Genomic DNA, 18,738 nt, shown 5'->3' on the forward strand with positions numbered 1-18,738 from the left:
ATTATAGAGTCAATTCTTGAGTTTAAGAGGTGTTGAACTAATTAAGGTGATTGAACATGTGTAGCCAGGTGCTTAAGGTATATCTGAGACAGATTGCCTTATGTTCATGCTAGGATCAACGTCTACGCTCAATTCAGGTGTTTGTTCGAGGACGAACAAAAGTCTAAGTAGGGGGTAGTGATCTTGGGCGCATTTATAAGCCCATGCACTATGTTTGGCCATTGTTCTGTGGCATTCTGAGAAGTAATTGAAGCCAAATGACGTGTTTTGGATGAAAATCAAGCAAGTGTGAAATAAGGTATGAGTTCCAACATGTGCAGGGATTTTGCAAAGCAAAAGGCAAAAGAAATATGGTCCTGGCGCTATAGTAGCGTGATGCACCACTGCAGCGCCAAAACCTGCATATACTTTAGTGGCGCGACGCGCCAGGATACAAACTACTGCGACATGTTTTGGGCGCGATAGTGGCGCGATGCCCCACTGCAGCGCCAAACAAAATTCTTCAGAAATTCCCTGGGCGCGATAGTGGCGCGATGCGCCACTACAGCGCCATCACTTTTCCAATTGTTTATTATTCTTCTCTTCAATAATTGATAGGAGAGAGAACACTATAAATAGTGGGGTGTGCTAGGGCAAGAGGGGCGGCCAGAGAGGTGTTTTTGGAGGCAGAAAGAGAAAGAGAAGAGAAGAAAGAAGAAGAGAAGCACAAAAACATCTTAGGTTCTTTTCTTACCTTAGTGTGTTCTAATGTATTTGGAATTGATTCCTGGTTGTTGTTATTTACATATGAGTAGCTAAACACCCAAATTCCGGGGCTATAGCTACGAAACATGATTTATTAGCATTTAAACTTGGTGGAAGATGGGTTGTTGATTCTAATTACTCTTTCATTCTTGTGATTATAATTTTGATGCTTGGCCAGCATTAAGATATATATGTTGTTTATCTTGAATTCGGAAGAGGACAGGTAGATAGAACAAAGAAGGGAAGGAATGTGTTCATACTAACATACGTTAGCATGATTAGTAGATAGGATGCTTGTGACACATACCTATTTACCACATTTGGTTATGATAAAGGATGATAGTTAAATGCGTTTTTATTGTTTCATACCTATCACCGCTCAAAGATGTAGTTAGGTTGACAATGAAGATAGGCAATTATAGGTCGGAAAACCATAATTGGATTATTAACCCTTTTTATCAGTAATTAAATAACCCATCGGAAACTAAGATTGAATGATAGTAAACATGATTTCACATGATGCTATAGCCCTGGAATCTCTTAAAGCCCGATTAATATACATAATTATAGCATTGTCTTCACTTCGAGAAAGTGTTTATATTTCCGAAAATTAGTAACAAAAAAATCTCAACCTCATTGCATAACTATAATTAGTGGAGGCATTTGAAAGAAACTGTTTGCCTTATCAAGGTCCCTGTGGGTTCGATATCTGGCTTGAAAGAGTCGCTTTACTACTTGAGAGATTACGTACACTTGCGTATGCAATTGTAGCTATAACAGCCACTCCTACCTTTTCTCGAATAGCCTCATTTCTAATCTTGTCACTCCTGGTATGCCCACACATCCATCTCAACATTCTCATCTCGGCAACCTTCATCTTTTGCACGTGGGAGACCTTAACTGGCCAACACTCTGCCCCATATAACATAGCTGTCGTCCGCAAAATATAGAATTGTAATGATCGATTTGAAAAAAAAAGTGACAAATAACTCTTTTTTTAAGACTCAGGTTTAGTTTTAGAGCCCGTTTGGATGGACTTAAAAAAAATAATTTTTATGTATGAAGTGTTTTTAGAATTTTGAAATGCTGAAAGTTATTTTTATAAATAAGCAGTTGAGTGTTTGGATAAAAGTGCTTATGTTGACAATAAATGTTTGAATTTTAGGGTTAAAAGAATAAAAAAGGGTAGTTTAAGAATTTAATTAAAATATAAGGGATATAAAAGTAATTTTCATGGTCAAACAAAATGGCTTTAAGCACTTAAAAAAAAGTTAGAAATCCTAACTTTTCATTTTTGACTGACTTTAAGAACTTTATGATTTAAAGTTAGCATTAGACAAACACGTCCAAAAGCTAAAAAGAGACTTATAAGTTGATTTGACCAACTTAAAGCCCATCTAAACGGGCTATTAGACATCATTAGATCCTTGCAAGTTACAAGAAGAACAGGGACGTATACTTTTGCTCATTTTGAACTTTTAAATATGGCTTCCAGCATATCCTTTGTGCTGAAGATTTATAATATTGTTTCCTTTTTCAAAAAGGAAAAATTGTTCCAAAACCTAGAAGACATGATAATTTTGCTTTCCGTAGTTTCTATTATTCTTGTCATCAACGTATAAACAGAAACGAAAATAACAACAGAAAAATAAAGTGTAAAGCCCACCCAAAAAATTGTGTTTTCTGTAAGGAATTTAATCCTCTCAAAATTGTCAATGATTTGGATTAATTCCTCCCTCGACAGAATGGAATACTGTCCCGCAACACTAACAACTGAAATTGAAGAACTTCAGCGAACTCAACAAACGAATAAGTCACACATTTATGTTGGAAAAATCTGTGAATTTGATAAAAAAAAAATTAAGCAATCAGTCACATTATTTGCCGAAGCCAAATGATGATGACGACAGTGCGAGTGAAGACTCTGTTCACTTGCACGACGTGCGACGACAGTGCGAGTGAAGTACTTTCCATATATAAGCTCAAAAATTCTTCTCTTTCACTACCAATGAGGAGGAAGAAATGAACTTTCTCCAAATTTCATTTCCACTCCATTTTCCAATTCACATTTCGCGTTTATCTTTTAACGTTTAACCTTTAAAAGGAACCCAACAGCTTCTTTCCAAAACAAAGGGGAAAATCACCAATAGTCCTTGCAGGAACAACTCCCACCCTCAAAACAGTGAAACCGACTGGAATCCCGCACAATAATTCTTCTCTCTTCTATTTTAGAGATATATTTGATGGCAGTGTGACAATCAACACATGTCCTTAGATTCTTAAAAACCTTTATCCGTGTTCCAGGTGGAGTTGCTATAATTCCAAAGGCAACTGCAAGCTTTTCACTGTGATAAGAAAGATTTTGTTCCTTCTGTTCCTCTTCCACATCATGTAGCACATTGTCTATGTCAGGGACATATCCCTCTTCTTTCATTCTCTTCCAAAGCTCCCCTAAAAACTCATATATTTCCTTTGATCTAGGATGTGACTTATCACCGACCAAGAAAACGTAATCTTTTCTCTGCAAATTGATCCAACTTATACCTGGTTTCTTCACCACACCTTTCTCTTCCATGACTTGTCTGATTTTTGCCACTTCAGTCCATTTGCCAGCAGTGGCATATACGTTTGCGATGGTAACATAAGTAGCTGCATTCTCGGGCTCAATTTCAAATAGTGCATCAGCTGCTCTCTTTGCAAGTTCGACATTTCCATGGACTCTGCATCCTCCAAGCAAGGAAGCCCATAAAAACTTATCAGGCTTCATTGGCATCTGACTAATAATCTCTTCAGCCTCCTTAAATCTGCCGAATCGGCTCAGGAGATCAACCACACAAGCATAGTGGTCTGCAGTATGGGTTAGACAATGCTTGTCCTTTATTGAGTAGAAATATTCAAGCCCTTTATCAACTAAACCTGCATGAGTGCAAGCAGAAAGAACCCCAACAAAAGTAATATGATCAGGCTGAGTGCCAGATTTAAGCAACAAGTCGAATAATTGAAGAGCTTCACTAGGTTGGCCGTTTTGAGCATAACCATTAATCAGTGAGGTCCAAGAAACTACATCGGGCCTTGGGAGCCGCTTAAATACCTTATATGCACTATCTACGCTCCCACATTTGGCGTACATATGAACTAAGGTACTTGCTGCAAAGGAACAAGGACCAAAGCCAATACGCATCATGTACCCATGTACTTGTTTTCCCAAATGCTCTGTCGTTTGGTGTGCACAAGCATTCAAAACTCCAGCAAAGGTAAAATCATTAGGTCTAATCCCCGATTCCATCAAACATGAAAACAACAAATAACCTTCCTCCCACTTCCCATCTCTAAAGTATCTATCAATCATAGCCGTCCACGAAACAACATCCTTATCTTTTGTCCTATCAAAAATATGCCTTGCTTCGTCCACACTCCCACATTTTCCATACATATCACTCAAAGCACTCCAAACAATCGCATCAGAATCTAACCCAGTTCTCACAATATGACCATGAATCTCCTTTCCCAAACGTAAAGACTGAACAGAAGCAGAAGCAGCAAGAGCACTCGAAATAGTAAACTTATTACACTTAAATTTCTCATCCCTCTGCATCACTCTATACAATTCCAATGCACATTCAGGCTTATTATGCCTCACATAACCCGAGATCATGGCGGTCCAAGAAAAGTTATCTTTCTCAGGCATTTCATCGAACAACTTCCTAGCTTCATCAATCAAACCCAATTTAGCAAACCCAGAAACCATAATATTCCATGAACACAAATCCCTCTCAGGCATTTCAACAAACAGGCTGTGTGCATCAAAGGGTTTATCACATTTGCAGTACAAATCAAGAATCCGATTAGAAATGACAACCCCAGGTCTAAAACCTGAACATTTCATACTTTTATGAATTCTCTTTCCTTCTTCAAGAGCCCGGTTTTCGATACATATCCGCAAAAGGGTCGAAAAGATCGTAGCTGAAGGACGGGTTTCTGGACGTTCTAGCAATTGAATGGCTTCTTTCAAACGTCTTTGCTCGCAAAGAATTTGAAGGGCTTCGTTGAATTTGTTTTTCTTACATAACCGTGTAACCATTTGGTCTTCGTTAGCGGGTTCGAAGAAAGTCTTCTCTTTTTGTGCTGTAGAAAACGAAGATGAAGTTCGAACAGAACATAGTGAATGAGTATGGGGTGAAGAAGAATGTGAAGTTAGTTTCAGCGATGCTCTAAGATTTGCTCTCATGGTGGTTGTTTCAAAGGATGTTTAGGAGCTACGCTTTAAACTGCAACCATGTAAGGCTGGTTTGTAACTGATGTCTGATCGATGGAACCCCCCAACATGTCTTCTCTAATAGTGATATTGCCATTAGAAGCTGGACAGGGCAGGCTGAACCACAACACCAGCCAATGACTTCGCCCACTTTTTTTTTTTTGGAACCACTCCTTTGTCAAAGGATATAACCATAGAGTAAAACTTCAATAAAATAATAATTTTGCTAAATAATTTTTTTTTCCAATCTCAACTTGGATTAGTTATATTAAAGTAATATTCTCGCTAAATATATTAAATAATAATTAAAAATAAAATATTAAAAACCCAGAAAAAATATAAAATAATAATTACTAGAATACATCAAAAATTTATATATATTTAATCAATCAATAATACTAGACCAATAACTATTTCTTTTTAAAATATAATTCTATAGTTGATTTTTTTTTCTTCCCACCAAAATCAAAATTGATCTCATCCTTAACTTTTTGAAGAACGAACACAATTTTCAAAATATTTTATTCGTGTTGTATCAAATTATTTAACAATATAGTCGCCTCCTTTGACGATACATGTGGGACAATGCTACTATCATCTTGTTCAGGATCATTCTCATTATCATTATTCATTACAGATTAAATAATTTCTTCCTCTCTAGGTGATTTCATAACTATATCATTCTCGTTAGGATAGTTCAAAAAATATTCAACATCCATCATATTTCTGTAGGCTAAATTAGAGATGACATCATTTAATTCGTGGATACCTTTATCTAGGGGTGTTCATGATTCGGTTTGGTTCGGTTATTGATTAAAACCATAACCAAACCAATTTAATCGGTTATTAAATGTCTAAAACCATAATCAAATCAAGTAAAATAATAACCACGGGTTTGATTATTGTCGGTTTGGTTCGGTTTGGTTCGGTTATTCGGTTTATGACTAGCCAAGACAATTCAAATATTCTCTTTCTACATTCTTCAAATTTTTACGAAGCTTTTTTTTCTTCACGGCCCACAGAGGTTCGAAACAGAAAAGGAAACAACTTAAACATTCGAAATAAAAAAGAAAACAACTTAAAAGCAATTTAAAATTTGAAAAATTTCTTATAAACCTTCTCAAAATTTGACAATCTTGTACTTGGGATTGAGGAGTTGAGGTTGCTTTTGAGCCTTCACAGTTACTCTATGACTGTGAGTCTGTGATTTTGTGAGAAACCAACATAAGAGGAACAAAAATGTAAAAGAAAAATAGATACTAGGGTTTTAAAGTTTTAACTTTTACCTTATGTTGCTACCTGCTGCTTAATTGCTTAGTGCTTATTAGGAATTTAGGATTTAGAATTGGGCTTGAGAGTTGGGCTAATGGGCTTGGATTGTTGGACTTGGACTACTGTTTAGTATTTATTAGAATTTATAATTGGACTTGGATTGTTGGGTCTTAAAAATAAGTAGATTAATATTAAATTAATAATTAAAATGTATAAAATATCTTTAATTATTTATGAAAAAACTAATATTATACATATAAATAATTATAAATTTTATGTATATAATTATCTGTTTGGTTCGGTTATTTATTTGGTTATAATTTTCTATAATCATAACCAAACCAAATATTATCGGTTATTCAAATTTAAAACCAAACCAAACCAAATGTCGGGTTTTTTATTCGGTTTGGTTAAATTTTCGATTTGGTTTTGGTTTTAACCAAAACTATGAACAACCCTACCTTTATCTAATTCACCAACTTCTTAGATACGTTCGTCTAATTCACCAACTTGTGGCTTGAGAACATTATTTTCTTCCGATTGAATCTTGCAATGCCAAAATCAATTTGCTATTATTATTTCTTTCACATCAAAATTCCAAGCCAAGTTAGCAAAATTAATAGCATTCAAAATATTGTTTTTTTCAGTATTTGGTGCTTCAACCTCAAGGCCTTGTAGAATGCTGAAATAAAGATGACGACGATAATGAGCTTTGAATGTTCGAACAATCCCAACATTACATAGTTGAATCTTAGACGTTGTGTTAGGAGGTAAGAAAAACAACTCTACATTTCTTAGGCCTTCAACTATCTTTGGATGAGCTCGACAATTGTCTACTATTAACAAAACCTTATTGTCATTCATTCTCTTATCAAACCAGCCAATATATTCTTGGAAAAGTAAGTCAGACATCCAAGCTTTCTTGTTGGATCTATACATGCAATTAAGATTGTTCATATTCACATTTTAAAGCATCTAGAATTTGTAAACTTATTAATAATCCACAATGTTACTTTGTCAAGTCCATCACCATTGCAACAGAGAGTAAGAATAATTCTCTCTTTGTCTTTTTTGCAACCTTCAAGCTGTTTGGTAGCAAGTGAATGATCAGCTTAAATTAGTAAAATAATCCAGTTTCATTTATATTATAAATATCATTCAATTCAAACTGATCTAGTATTGACCGTATCATAGACAATTCGTTTTCAATATTCTCTATGATAACTGAACCACTTTCACCAAAATGTCTATAAGACTTGGTTCCGTATCTTGACTTGAAACGTTCTAACCAACCAGAAGGGAAGCTGAATTCTGGATTAGTTTCACCATACATTTTCAGGAAAAGATCTTTTGCTTTTTCTTGGATAATTTCCCGTGACATGTTCACTTTCTCTTGCATTTGAAGAAATCACTCATACAAAACTTTCTCTAAATCAGGGTATTTTTTAGTTTTATGTCTCTTGGCATTGCTATTTTTCATTTTATTTGACAAATACTCTGCCAACCTTTTGAGAGTGTGCGATATTGTTGATTGACTATTAGTCAAATCAAACTTTTGTTTCACCTATGCTTGCAAATCTTTTTGGCTAATAGTTGAATTTTCTTTCTTATGCTCACATATTGCATTTCGTATTTTATTGGTTAAAAGTGATTTTTGTATGCCTTTCAAATGATGAGAAGACATTATACTTGGATTATGATTTTTAAATATCTAACTTTTTTCTTTTATAGTTAACATAAAATCTCTTCATATTCTATATACATAAATACAATTAGAAACATTAAACTTCACTAAATTCGTTTATCTTTCCTAGATTTAAATAATAAATATGCAAATACTATACTTTTTAGTTTCCTAGATTTAAACATTTGAAATTCTTAATTCAATTTTTTTTCTTTCTTATAGCACATACTATAAAATACTCTTTAAAATAATAAATATTTATTTATCAATAAATTAAAATTTTATGCATTTATCGATAAATTAATAATCTCGATAAATAAATATTTTTTTCCGATTCCAAGCATATGTATTTATAGAGGTTTTATTGTATATAGCAAGCATTTTATTAAGACGTTTAAAATCAGTAAACACTCGAATGGAGCTCGACATTTACTATATAGACCTACGTAAATAATTATTTTAATTATTTATAAATAGTAGTTTGTTTTCATCAAAGGAGGTTTGGATGAACCCAACAATAAGGTAGCTCCGCCTCTAGTTATATATATTGGAAAAGGGTCAAATATACCCCTGTACTATTAAAAATAGTTTAACTATACTGTTTTATTATATTTTTGGGCTAAATATACCCCTTCTATTATACTTTCGGTTCAAATATGCCCCTCTCATTATACTTTGGGACAAATTCGCCCTTAATTTTAACAAAATAATACTTGAAAAACTCAAAATTAAATAATTCATTCCTAATTTTAAATATCTGATTTTTTTAGGAATAAATAAAATTTTCAAGTACTAATTAGAGTTTTATTTTTCTTAGAAATGACAATACAAAATGCATTGCATAATTTTAAGTACTAATACATGAAATTTTTAAATACTAATTTGATTCTTTTTTCTTACAAAATGATAAGACAAAAAGACTCAAATTTGTACTTAGAAATATCATGTATTAGTATTGTATTGTCATTTCTAAGAAAAAAACCCTCAAATTAGTACTTAGAAATTTTATTTATTTCTAAAAATAAGATATTTAAAAGTGAGAATGAGTTATTTTATTTTGAACTTTTCAAGTGTTCTTCCATTAAAATAAAGGGCGGATTTATACGAAAGTATAATGAGAGGGGTATATTTGAACCGAAAATATAACAAAAAGGGCATATTTAACCCAAAAGTATATCGAGGGTATATTTACACTATTTCCATTGATACAAAAGTATATTTAACCCTTTTGCATATATATATTATTAAAAATTGAAAATTAGTGTCTTCTTCAAAATTTCAAAAAATAAAAAAGTGCAACACTATCTTGATGTGTCATATCAATTTATTAGATATGTTCTATTATTATTACTCCCTCTATTTTAATTTCTTTGACACAATTAAAATTTTGAAAATCAAAATAATTTAAATTTAACCATATAAATTTAAAATGTATCACATAAAGTTTTTAACCTTGTGCGCACAAAGAAAATCACATATCAATCAAGTCATGTAAGATAAGAGTAATATTGAGTTGCATAAAGTTGTCGATTTTGTACCCCGTTTCAAATGATATAAGGTACAAACTTAATGTTATTAAAACAATAGAAGAGAACCTAGGCACATAGAAGCCACATTATTTTTTTTAGATAGAAATGGCACTTCATATCACTATAACCTTTGATGGATCTTCTTTCTCCTCTTCTTCTTCCCCACCCTTCCATAAGTCGGACAAAGTAGGAAGCTTATACTCACCGCTATAAGAGAGGGGAATGGTGATGTTGCCAATGACCGGAATATCAATGATGAGACACAATTCCAGCGTATAGTCGACGTCCCAATCTCCACCAAGGTCCCTAACCAAGCACAATAGCACACTATGAGGAACCTTCACTGGCACATCTAGCATGGTCGAGTCATTTGCCTTTATGCTCCCTGGGTCTGGAATTCTTCCTGATGCTATTACCCTGTGTTTCATCATCATCAATTGCAATTACTACGAGTATTTTATGTTCATGCCTAGTTGCCTACTAAAGTTATTTTATCAATCAATGAACAACTTTTCGGTTCTAAACTAATAGTCGATTATATGAATCATCTCTGTCTAATCTACTATAACAATTGATGGACATATTACCCAGCCTGCCGTAACTAATTACAAGACAGAAATCAGCAAATAAAAGTATTTTTCTGTTTATGCCGACTAAATTAGTATCCACTTATTAAATTAAAATAAAATTCATTTATGTTTATCCATTTTATCCCTATAATTTTAAAATTTTCTTTTTTTCAAGAATTTATTAATTAATTTGTATTTATTCCAATGATATCTATTCATGCAGTCATATGTTTTTAAGCATATTTTTTGTAAATTACCTTTATGCCATCTGATAAAAAGTAATTTAGTAAAATTGATCATCTTATTTGTGATTTCATTAAATATCTTATAAAATGAAAAGTAATCAAGTATCAATCTTACCTCCTACAACTGTACATTGTACAACATTGGGAATTGTTATTTTAAACTTCTGAAACGAGAGGATGAGTATAATATAACTTTATTTTACTTAATTTTGGCAGAAACACATATAAAACTCTACCCAATTGCGATTCTATAGTTGGATCCTCCAAAGGAAGCTACGTACATTTAGACGAAAAAACCTAAAACGCTCTCTTCTCTCTAGACGACGACTGGAATGGCGACTTAAGGCCTTCCATGGCTTTGTCGTCCTCTCCCTAGCCTATGGCTGAGGGAGATCCAGTACCAAACCTACATATGCTGCACAAATCGTATCTAAAACACCCACACAATATGTGCCAAAAACACAACTGAAATCGATCCAATATGTACATGGAGAGCCAACCCTACAATTCACGTTTAAGGAGTTAGACCAGTTTGCTACTGAAGAGGGACTTCACCAAGCCATTGTGATGAAGTTCTCGTATGGTGCACTAGAAATCCAAGAATTACGAAGTATTCTTCCAAAACAATTTGCTATCAAAGGTCAATGTTTAATTGGGTTACTTGCTACAAGACATATTTTAATTCGTTGTGACCAATATGAGGATTTTGTATCAGTTTTATCGCATCAATCTGGTTATATTCAGTTTAACAGTGAGCACTTTGGTTATAGAACTTTTCCATGAACTCTTTCTTTCAATCCAAAGGAAGAAACTTAACGAGCATTAGCTTGGTTATCCCTTCCAGGTTTGCCTACCAGTTTGTTTCCTAGGAAATATCTTTTTTCAATTGCATCGACAACAGGGCGGCCAATTGCAATCGATAAAGCAACTCAGGTTCGATCAAGACCTAGTACAGCAAGAGTAAAAGTTGAACTTGATCTGTTGGACAAGCACCCTAAACGAATTAAACTCCAATATTTGAATGAGGAATCTGGTAAGATTTTGGAGCACTTTCAAGAGATTGTTTATGATAATCTTCCTCTGTATTGTACTAATTGCAAGCATCAAGTTCATGCCGAAACTAATTGTGGTCTAATCTTGAAAAAGAACATAGTCCATGATCAAGAAGTGGGTGTAAGAGAAGAAGAAGTTGCACGTGATATCGAGAAATATAAGGGTGACGCAAGGGAAATTTTGAATGAGAAGAGGGGACTAGAAGAAGTTATTCAAAGAGTCGATGATAAACAGCCCAGTACGTGCACCAAAAACAATGTATTGGCGATAACTGAATCATCAAAATCTGATGATGCAATGCACAATAATTTCAGTCCTATTTTAGATCAAAATAATCCTCAAGCTCAAGCAGACTTGAATGATGGTTTGTTGGCGGAAAAAACATCTGATAAAGATGCACAAGGTGTTGTTGAGGTCCAAAATAATCTAGCTAATATCAAAACAACGGTTGGAAATCAAATTGTTCATACAGACAATGTTGAAATAGGTATTGCTACTGTAGGAATTGATCCAAATGGCAAGTAGAAATCTTCAAGTTCTATAGGTATTGAACACAGATCTGATAAGGCTTTGCAGGGTGCTGGGGTGTGCGTCAAAAAACAGGGGCATGTCTTAACTTTGGCAACTGTTGAGACATCACAATCGGTGGTCATTGAGGATAATCAAAAGGTGGCAAAAATTGGTTCTTCGACATCTACAATTGCTATTTTGAATGTACATCATGGTGCATCTCAAAGGTTGGAGAATACAAATTCAAGAGTTGTGATTGATGCATCACTAATTGATTCTAGGCAGCAACTAGGTGATGTTAATGCACACGAAGCAGATGAATGTCATAGGCAGCATTTAGTTGTTGGACAAGGTAAACAAGCTATAGAGACTGAACATGAGGCAACACAACGATTTGAAAAATCCAATGATGAGAACTCTGCTCAACATAGCAGTAAGGGTTGGAAGGTTGTGGCACCGAAAAAGGCTGTAGCTACTTCGACAAATAGTTTGCTTACTTCTGGAAAATCACATATCAATCAAGTCATGTAAGATAAGAGTAATATTGAGTTGCATAAAGTTGTCGATTTTGTACCCCGTTTCAAATGATATAAGGTACAAACTTAATGTTATTAAAACAATAGAAGAGAACCTAGGCACATAGAAGCCACATTATTTTTTTTAGATAGAAATGGCACTTCATATCACTATAACCTTTGATGGATCTTCTTTCTCCTCTTCTTCTTCCCCACCCTTCCATAAGTCGGACAAAGTAGGAAGCTTATACTCACCGCTATAAGAGAGGGGAATGGTGATGTTGCCAATGACCGGAATATCAATGATGAGACACAATTCCAGCGTATAGTCGACGTCCCAATCTCCACCAAGGTCCCTAACCAAGCACAATAGCACACTATGAGGAACCTTCACTGGCACATCTAGCATGGTCGAGTCATTTGCCTTTATGCTCCCTGGGTCTGGAATTCTTCCTGATGCTATTACCCTGTGTTTCATCATCATCAATTGCAATTACTACGAGTATTTTATGTTCATGCCTAGTTGCCTACTAAAGTTATTTTATCAATCAATGAACAACTTTTCGGTTCTAAACTAATAGTCGATTATATGAATCATCTCTGTCTAATCTACTATAACAATTGATGGACATATTACCCAGCCTGCCGTAACTAATTACAAGACAGAAATCAGCAAATAAAAGTATTTTTCTGTTTATGCCGACTAAATTAGTATCCACTTATTAAATTAAAATAAAATTCATTTATGTTTATCCATTTTATCCCTATAATTTTAAAATTTTCTTTTTTTCAAGAATTTATTAATTAATTTGTATTTATTCCAATGATATCTATTCATGCAGTCATATGTTTTTAAGCATATTTTTTGTAAATTACCTTTATGCCATCTGATAAAAAGTAATTTAGTAAAATTGATCATCTTATTTGTGATTTCATTAAATATCTTATAAAATGAAAAGTAATCAAGTATCAATCTTACCTCCTACAACTGTACATTGTACAACATTGGGAATTGTTATTTTAAACTTCTGAAACGAGAGGATGAGTATAATATAACTTTATTTTACTTAATTTTGGCAGAAACACATATAAAACTCTACCCAATTGCGATTCTATAGTTGGATCCTCCAAAGGAAGCTACGTACATTTAGACGAAAAAACCTAAAACGCTCTCTTCTCTCTAGACGACGACTGGAATGGCGACTTAAGGCCTTCCATGGCTTTGTCGTCCTCTCCCTAGCCTATGGCTGAGGGAGATCCAGTACCAAACCTACATATGCTGCACAAATCGTATCTAAAACACCCACACAATATGTGCCAAAAACACAACTGAAATCGATCCAATATGTACATGGAGAGCCAACCCTACAATTCACGTTTAAGGAGTTAGACCAGTTTGCTACTGAAGAGGGACTTCACCAAGCCATTGTGATGAAGTTCTCGTATGGTGCACTAGAAATCCAAGAATTACGAAGTATTCTTCCAAAACAATTTGCTATCAAAGGTCAATGTTTAATTGGGTTACTTGCTACAAGACATATTTTAATTCGTTGTGACCAATATGAGGATTTTGTATCAGTTTTATCGCATCAATCTGGTTATATTCAGTTTAACAGTGAGCACTTTGGTTATAGAACTTTTCCATGAACTCTTTCTTTCAATCCAAAGGAAGAAACTTAACGAGCATTAGCTTGGTTATCCCTTCCAGGTTTGCCTACCAGTTTGTTTCCTAGGAAATATCTTTTTTCAATTGCATCGACAACAGGGCGGCCAATTGCAATCGATAAAGCAACTCAGGTTCGATCAAGACCTAGTACAGCAAGAGTAAAAGTTGAACTTGATCTGTTGGACAAGCACCCTAAACGAATTAAACTCCAATATTTGAATGAGGAATCTGGTAAGATTTTGGAGCACTTTCAAGAGATTGTTTATGATAATCTTCCTCTGTATTGTACTAATTGCAAGCATCAAGTTCATGCCGAAACTAATTGTGGTCTAATCTTGAAAAAGAACATAGTCCATGATCAAGAAGTGGGTGTAAGAGAAGAAGAAGTTGCACGTGATATCGAGAAATATAAGGGTGACGCAAGGGAAATTTTGAATGAGAAGAGGGGACTAGAAGAAGTTATTCAAAGAGTCGATGATAAACAGCCCAGTACGTGCACCAAAAACAATGTATTGGCGATAACTGAATCATCAAAATCTGATGATGCAATGCACAATAATTTCAGTCCTATTTTAGATCAAAATAATCCTCAAGCTCAAGCAGACTTGAATGATGGTTTGTTGGCGGAAAAAACATCTGATAAAGATGCACAAGGTGTTGTTGAGGTCCAAAATAATCTAGCTAATATCAAAACAACGGTTGGAAATCAAATTGTTCATACAGACAATGTTGAAATAGGTATTGCTACTGTAGGAATTGATCCAAATGGCAAGTAGAAATCTTCAAGTTCTATAGGTATTGAACACAGATCTGATAAGGCTTTGCAGGGTGCTGGGGTGTGCGTCAAAAAACAGGGGCATGTCTTAACTTTGGCAACTGTTGAGACATCACAATCGGTGGTCATTGAGGATAATCAAAAGGTGGCAAAAATTGGTTCTTCGACATCTACAATTGCTATTTTGAATGTACATCATGGTGCATCTCAAAGGTTGGAGAATACAAATTCAAGAGTTGTGATTGATGCATCACTAATTGATTCTAGGCAGCAACTAGGTGATGTTAATGCACACGAAGCAGATGAATGTCATAGGCAGCATTTAGTTGTTGGACAAGGTAAACAAGCTATAGAGACTGAACATGAGGCAACACAACGATTTGAAAAATCCAATGATGAGAACTCTGCTCAACATAGCAGTAAGGGTTGGAAGGTTGTGGCACCGAAAAAGGCTGTAGCTACTTCGACAAATAGTTTGCTTACTTCTGGTGGGCAAAAATGTGTTACAAGTGAGAGTCGATGGGCGAATATGGTAGAAGAAGAGGATGAGCATGTCACACCTCATAGCAAATTGAGCCCCGGAGCACCAGCCTTTGTGCCTAAGGGTAGTATCATTGCCCATGTTTCACCTCTTTTACATCCTGGGCGACAATTGATTTTAACTGGTACTAATGTTCAAAAAATTTCTGTTAGTGACAAGGAGATTATTGACGCATCGGGGAGTTCTAATGTTGAAAATCTCACACCTATTAACACTAATAAACAAATAGAAATTGGTGGTAGTAGTACATTCTCCCCAAATCAGTTTGCTAACCTTCAAGACGAGGAAACCTTTGAGGAAAGTGACGAAGAGGAATTGTTGGATCACTGTTTTGCGAATGCAACTAGGGATGCAGATATTTCTCCTAGGCAACAACGCATTAACAAAAAGAAGCACGGAAGAAAGAATAGTTGGGATGGCAAGGTGACTGGGGAATTTGTTCCAAGACACCTACTAATACGACCGACAAAGCAAAATCATATGATAGTGTCAGCAAATTCAACAAGATCCAATAATTCTAAGAAATGATGAATTATCAAGCGTTGTTGGAGAGATTTGAAGAAGAAGACAAGAGAAAGATACTTCAGATTACTTTAGATGGGCAATCAATCTTTTTTAATTCATGCATCTTTAACAGAAAGTTTGAGGTCAATAGCTCAACTTCTTCTTGGTTGTCATAATTTTGCACTATTTAAGCATCGTCATTTGTAATATCATCATACGGTGTAGTACAAACTCTGTAGTGATCACAAAATATCTAGCTCTTTCTAGCTCTTATTTTCTTCTTGCTTGTTAGTTAGTAGAAGTTTGTTACCTATTTAAGATTGATAAGGTAAGGCCTATCCCCCTTGCTTGTACTTATCACTCTTGAGATTTTCTTATTTCTAATAAAAGCTGTCAGACACCCTGTCTAATGGTAAATTTGCCAAAAATAAATAAATTGTTGGATCCTCCTTTCTCTAACTCTTCAAGAGCATACATAACTATGTAGAAATTATGTATGATCTGCTCTGGCTATGTCTCCAGCCAATTATTTTAGAACAGAGCGGATCTAACTATAGATTGGCATTTGGGTGGTAGTCAAATAAGTACAAAATACAGTAAAATACACAGTAACATTTTAGAATTCACTCTCTCGATTGGGAACACAAAATTGTGATTGGCAATGCTGTAGGGTGAAAAGTTCATACTATTTTCATTTTTCATAATAGTCGATATGAATGTTGTAGAGAGAGTACAAGGAAGTCAAACCTGGTGGCGCTTTTGAGGGTGAAATCGATCTCCATGATGGGAATAGGAACAGAGTAAGGATTCTTAACGGCGACTTTAGCGTGAAAAGAAATGCCATCGAAACCGATCCTCTTAAGATCGACGTCTGTGATGGTTGCCTCCGGTTTCTCCATGTTTCCTAACTTCTCCGACACAAAATTCTTCGCCTTGTCTATCAGATCCATGCTTCTTCTTGGGAGGAAATTGAGTTGAATATTTGCCCTGTTTTGTGCTCAAACGAATAGCTCTGTTTCTCTTTTGGGATATACAACTAGTATACTATTTATCATATATAATTCTGCGTTAAGAAATGACGCGGTACTCTCTGCTCCAGTCATAATACTGATTCCTATTTAAGTTCTCTATTTTATTAAGTACTAATATAATAGTATAATGTGGAAAGTAACAAATCAAACTATACTGTTAACAAAATTAACATTTTCTTCATCTTTTTCATTAATTCCTCCATCTCAATTGATTTGATATAAAAAAAAATTAACATTTATGTCATAAAACAAATATTTAATATTTATATGATATATAATTTAATTCATTAAAGATAAAAAGAATCAAATTTTAAAAAAATTAGTTATTAAAAAGAATATTATTTTTAAGACATACTTAAATTTTTTAGATATAATTATTTATTTATATGTAAATACGCTAATTTAAATGAACTCTAAATAACTTTATTAGTCACAACTCTAAATATACTTAGGCGAAAACCGGACTGTAGTTTGTGTCATGTATGACTACTGCAACAAGAATAATTACTATAGCTCGTTTAAATTAAAAAAATAGAGTGTAAAGTAGTAAGTAAAGAATTAAGATGATGTCAGATGGACGGTAGTAGGAGTGTAATGAGGACACGTTACACGCACATGAATGTCAGTATTTCCAGCGCGCGTTGCGCCCGCGTTTTATTTCATTGCTGCAGATCTAAAATCAATTTTCAGCATCTGGTGCGTGGAAGGGGAGAAAAGTACCACATTGACAGAGTAGAGCTTAATTAACTTTACAATTTGTCAAACGTGGGGATCGTGATGTTTCATAGTGCTAATTGGTCCGAGTTTTGTATTCCCATGTGGGATGGGATATCCTTAACAATAGCATTTCACTTGCGATTCCCACCAGGTATTTCTCAATAATTTATAGATATTTTCAGAGGCAGACCCATCCTGTGTCATGGATTGTCAACCGACACTGTTTCATTGAGATTTTTTAGTATTATACATATATAAAAATTTGAAATAATTAGAATATGTTGTAAAATATACTAGTTTGACAACAAAAAGAGAAAAATAGTAACAGAAAAATTAATGAAGAGAGACAAAGAGGAAAATCGTGTGTATGTATCTGTGTTCTATCTTTTCTTCTATCTTTCGTATATTATTTCATTGTCAACATTGGCAATTTATAGCCAAAGTGAGAGATGAATTGTAGTGGTAATTGGACCACTATAAGTGTTGCTCATACAAAAGGATTCCACTATTACAAAGTGGACATCCATTATTATAACCTAACACTCCCTCTTGGATGTCCATGTGAAATATGTCTCGTTAAAACCTTACTTGGAAAAACCCAATGGAAAAAAGCCTAATGAAGAAAAAAGAGTACACAAATCTGGTAATACGCCTTGATTGCTGCCTCATTAAAAACCTTACCAGGAAAACCCAGTGGGACAAAATCTTGGTTAAGGAAAAAAGAGTGCAGCGCGTATTTTACTCCCCCTGATGAAAGCTTCATTTGATATTTTGGAGACGGCGCATTCCAACTTTATATCTTAATTTCTCAAAAGTTGATGTTGGTAATGCCTTTGTGAATAAATCTGCAAGATTATCACTTGAACGAACTTGTTGTACATCAATATCACCATTCTTCTGAAGATCATATGTGAAGAATAATTTTGGTGAAATATATTTCGTTCTGTCTCCTTTTATGAAGCCACCTTCCAATTGAGTTATGCACGCGGCATTGTCTTCGAATATAATTGTGGGTACTTTGACATCACTTTCCAGGCCACATCTTTCTTTGATGAACTGTATCATCGATCTCAACCACACACACTCTCTACTTGCTTCGTGAATTGCTATTATTTCAGCATGATTTGA

General features: G+C 34.5%; 3 protein-coding genes and 1 pseudogene across 3 annotated transcripts; all 4 read right to left on the bottom strand.

The window, feature by feature from the left end:
* Positions 1 to 2,409: 2,409 nt before the first annotated feature.
* Positions 2,410 to 5,151, bottom strand: LOC129886515 (pentatricopeptide repeat-containing protein At4g37170-like). The gene has a single exon (XM_055961224.1). The coding sequence runs from the start codon at positions 4,970 to 4,972 to the stop codon at positions 2,885 to 2,887; it is 2,088 nt and encodes a 695-aa protein (XP_055817199.1). The 5' UTR covers positions 4,973 to 5,151; the 3' UTR covers positions 2,410 to 2,884.
* A 1,603-nt stretch (positions 5,152 to 6,754) lies between these two features.
* Positions 6,755 to 7,652, bottom strand: LOC129884027 (CENP-B homolog protein 2-like; annotated as a pseudogene).
* A 1,945-nt stretch (positions 7,653 to 9,597) lies between these two features.
* On the bottom strand, positions 9,598 to 9,915 carry LOC129884028 (desiccation protectant protein Lea14 homolog). The gene has a single exon (XM_055958406.1). The coding sequence runs from the start codon at positions 9,913 to 9,915 to the stop codon at positions 9,598 to 9,600; it is 318 nt and encodes a 105-aa protein (XP_055814381.1).
* A 2,469-nt stretch (positions 9,916 to 12,384) lies between these two features.
* Positions 12,385 to 16,947, bottom strand: LOC129886516 (desiccation protectant protein Lea14 homolog). Its single transcript, XM_055961225.1, has 2 exons — positions 16,610 to 16,947; positions 12,385 to 12,843 (listed from the first exon to the last, which is right to left on the bottom strand). Exons 1-2 carry the CDS (start codon positions 16,810 to 16,812, stop codon positions 12,540 to 12,542), a joined length of 507 nt encoding a protein of 168 aa, XP_055817200.1. The 5' UTR covers positions 16,813 to 16,947; the 3' UTR covers positions 12,385 to 12,539.
* Positions 16,948 to 18,738: the final 1,791 nt, after the last annotated feature.

The sequence above is a fragment of the Solanum dulcamara genome, chromosome 4 (assembly GCF_947179165.1).
Source record: "Solanum dulcamara chromosome 4, daSolDulc1.2, whole genome shotgun sequence".
NCBI classification, from domain to species: Eukaryota; Viridiplantae; Streptophyta; class Magnoliopsida; order Solanales; family Solanaceae; genus Solanum; species Solanum dulcamara.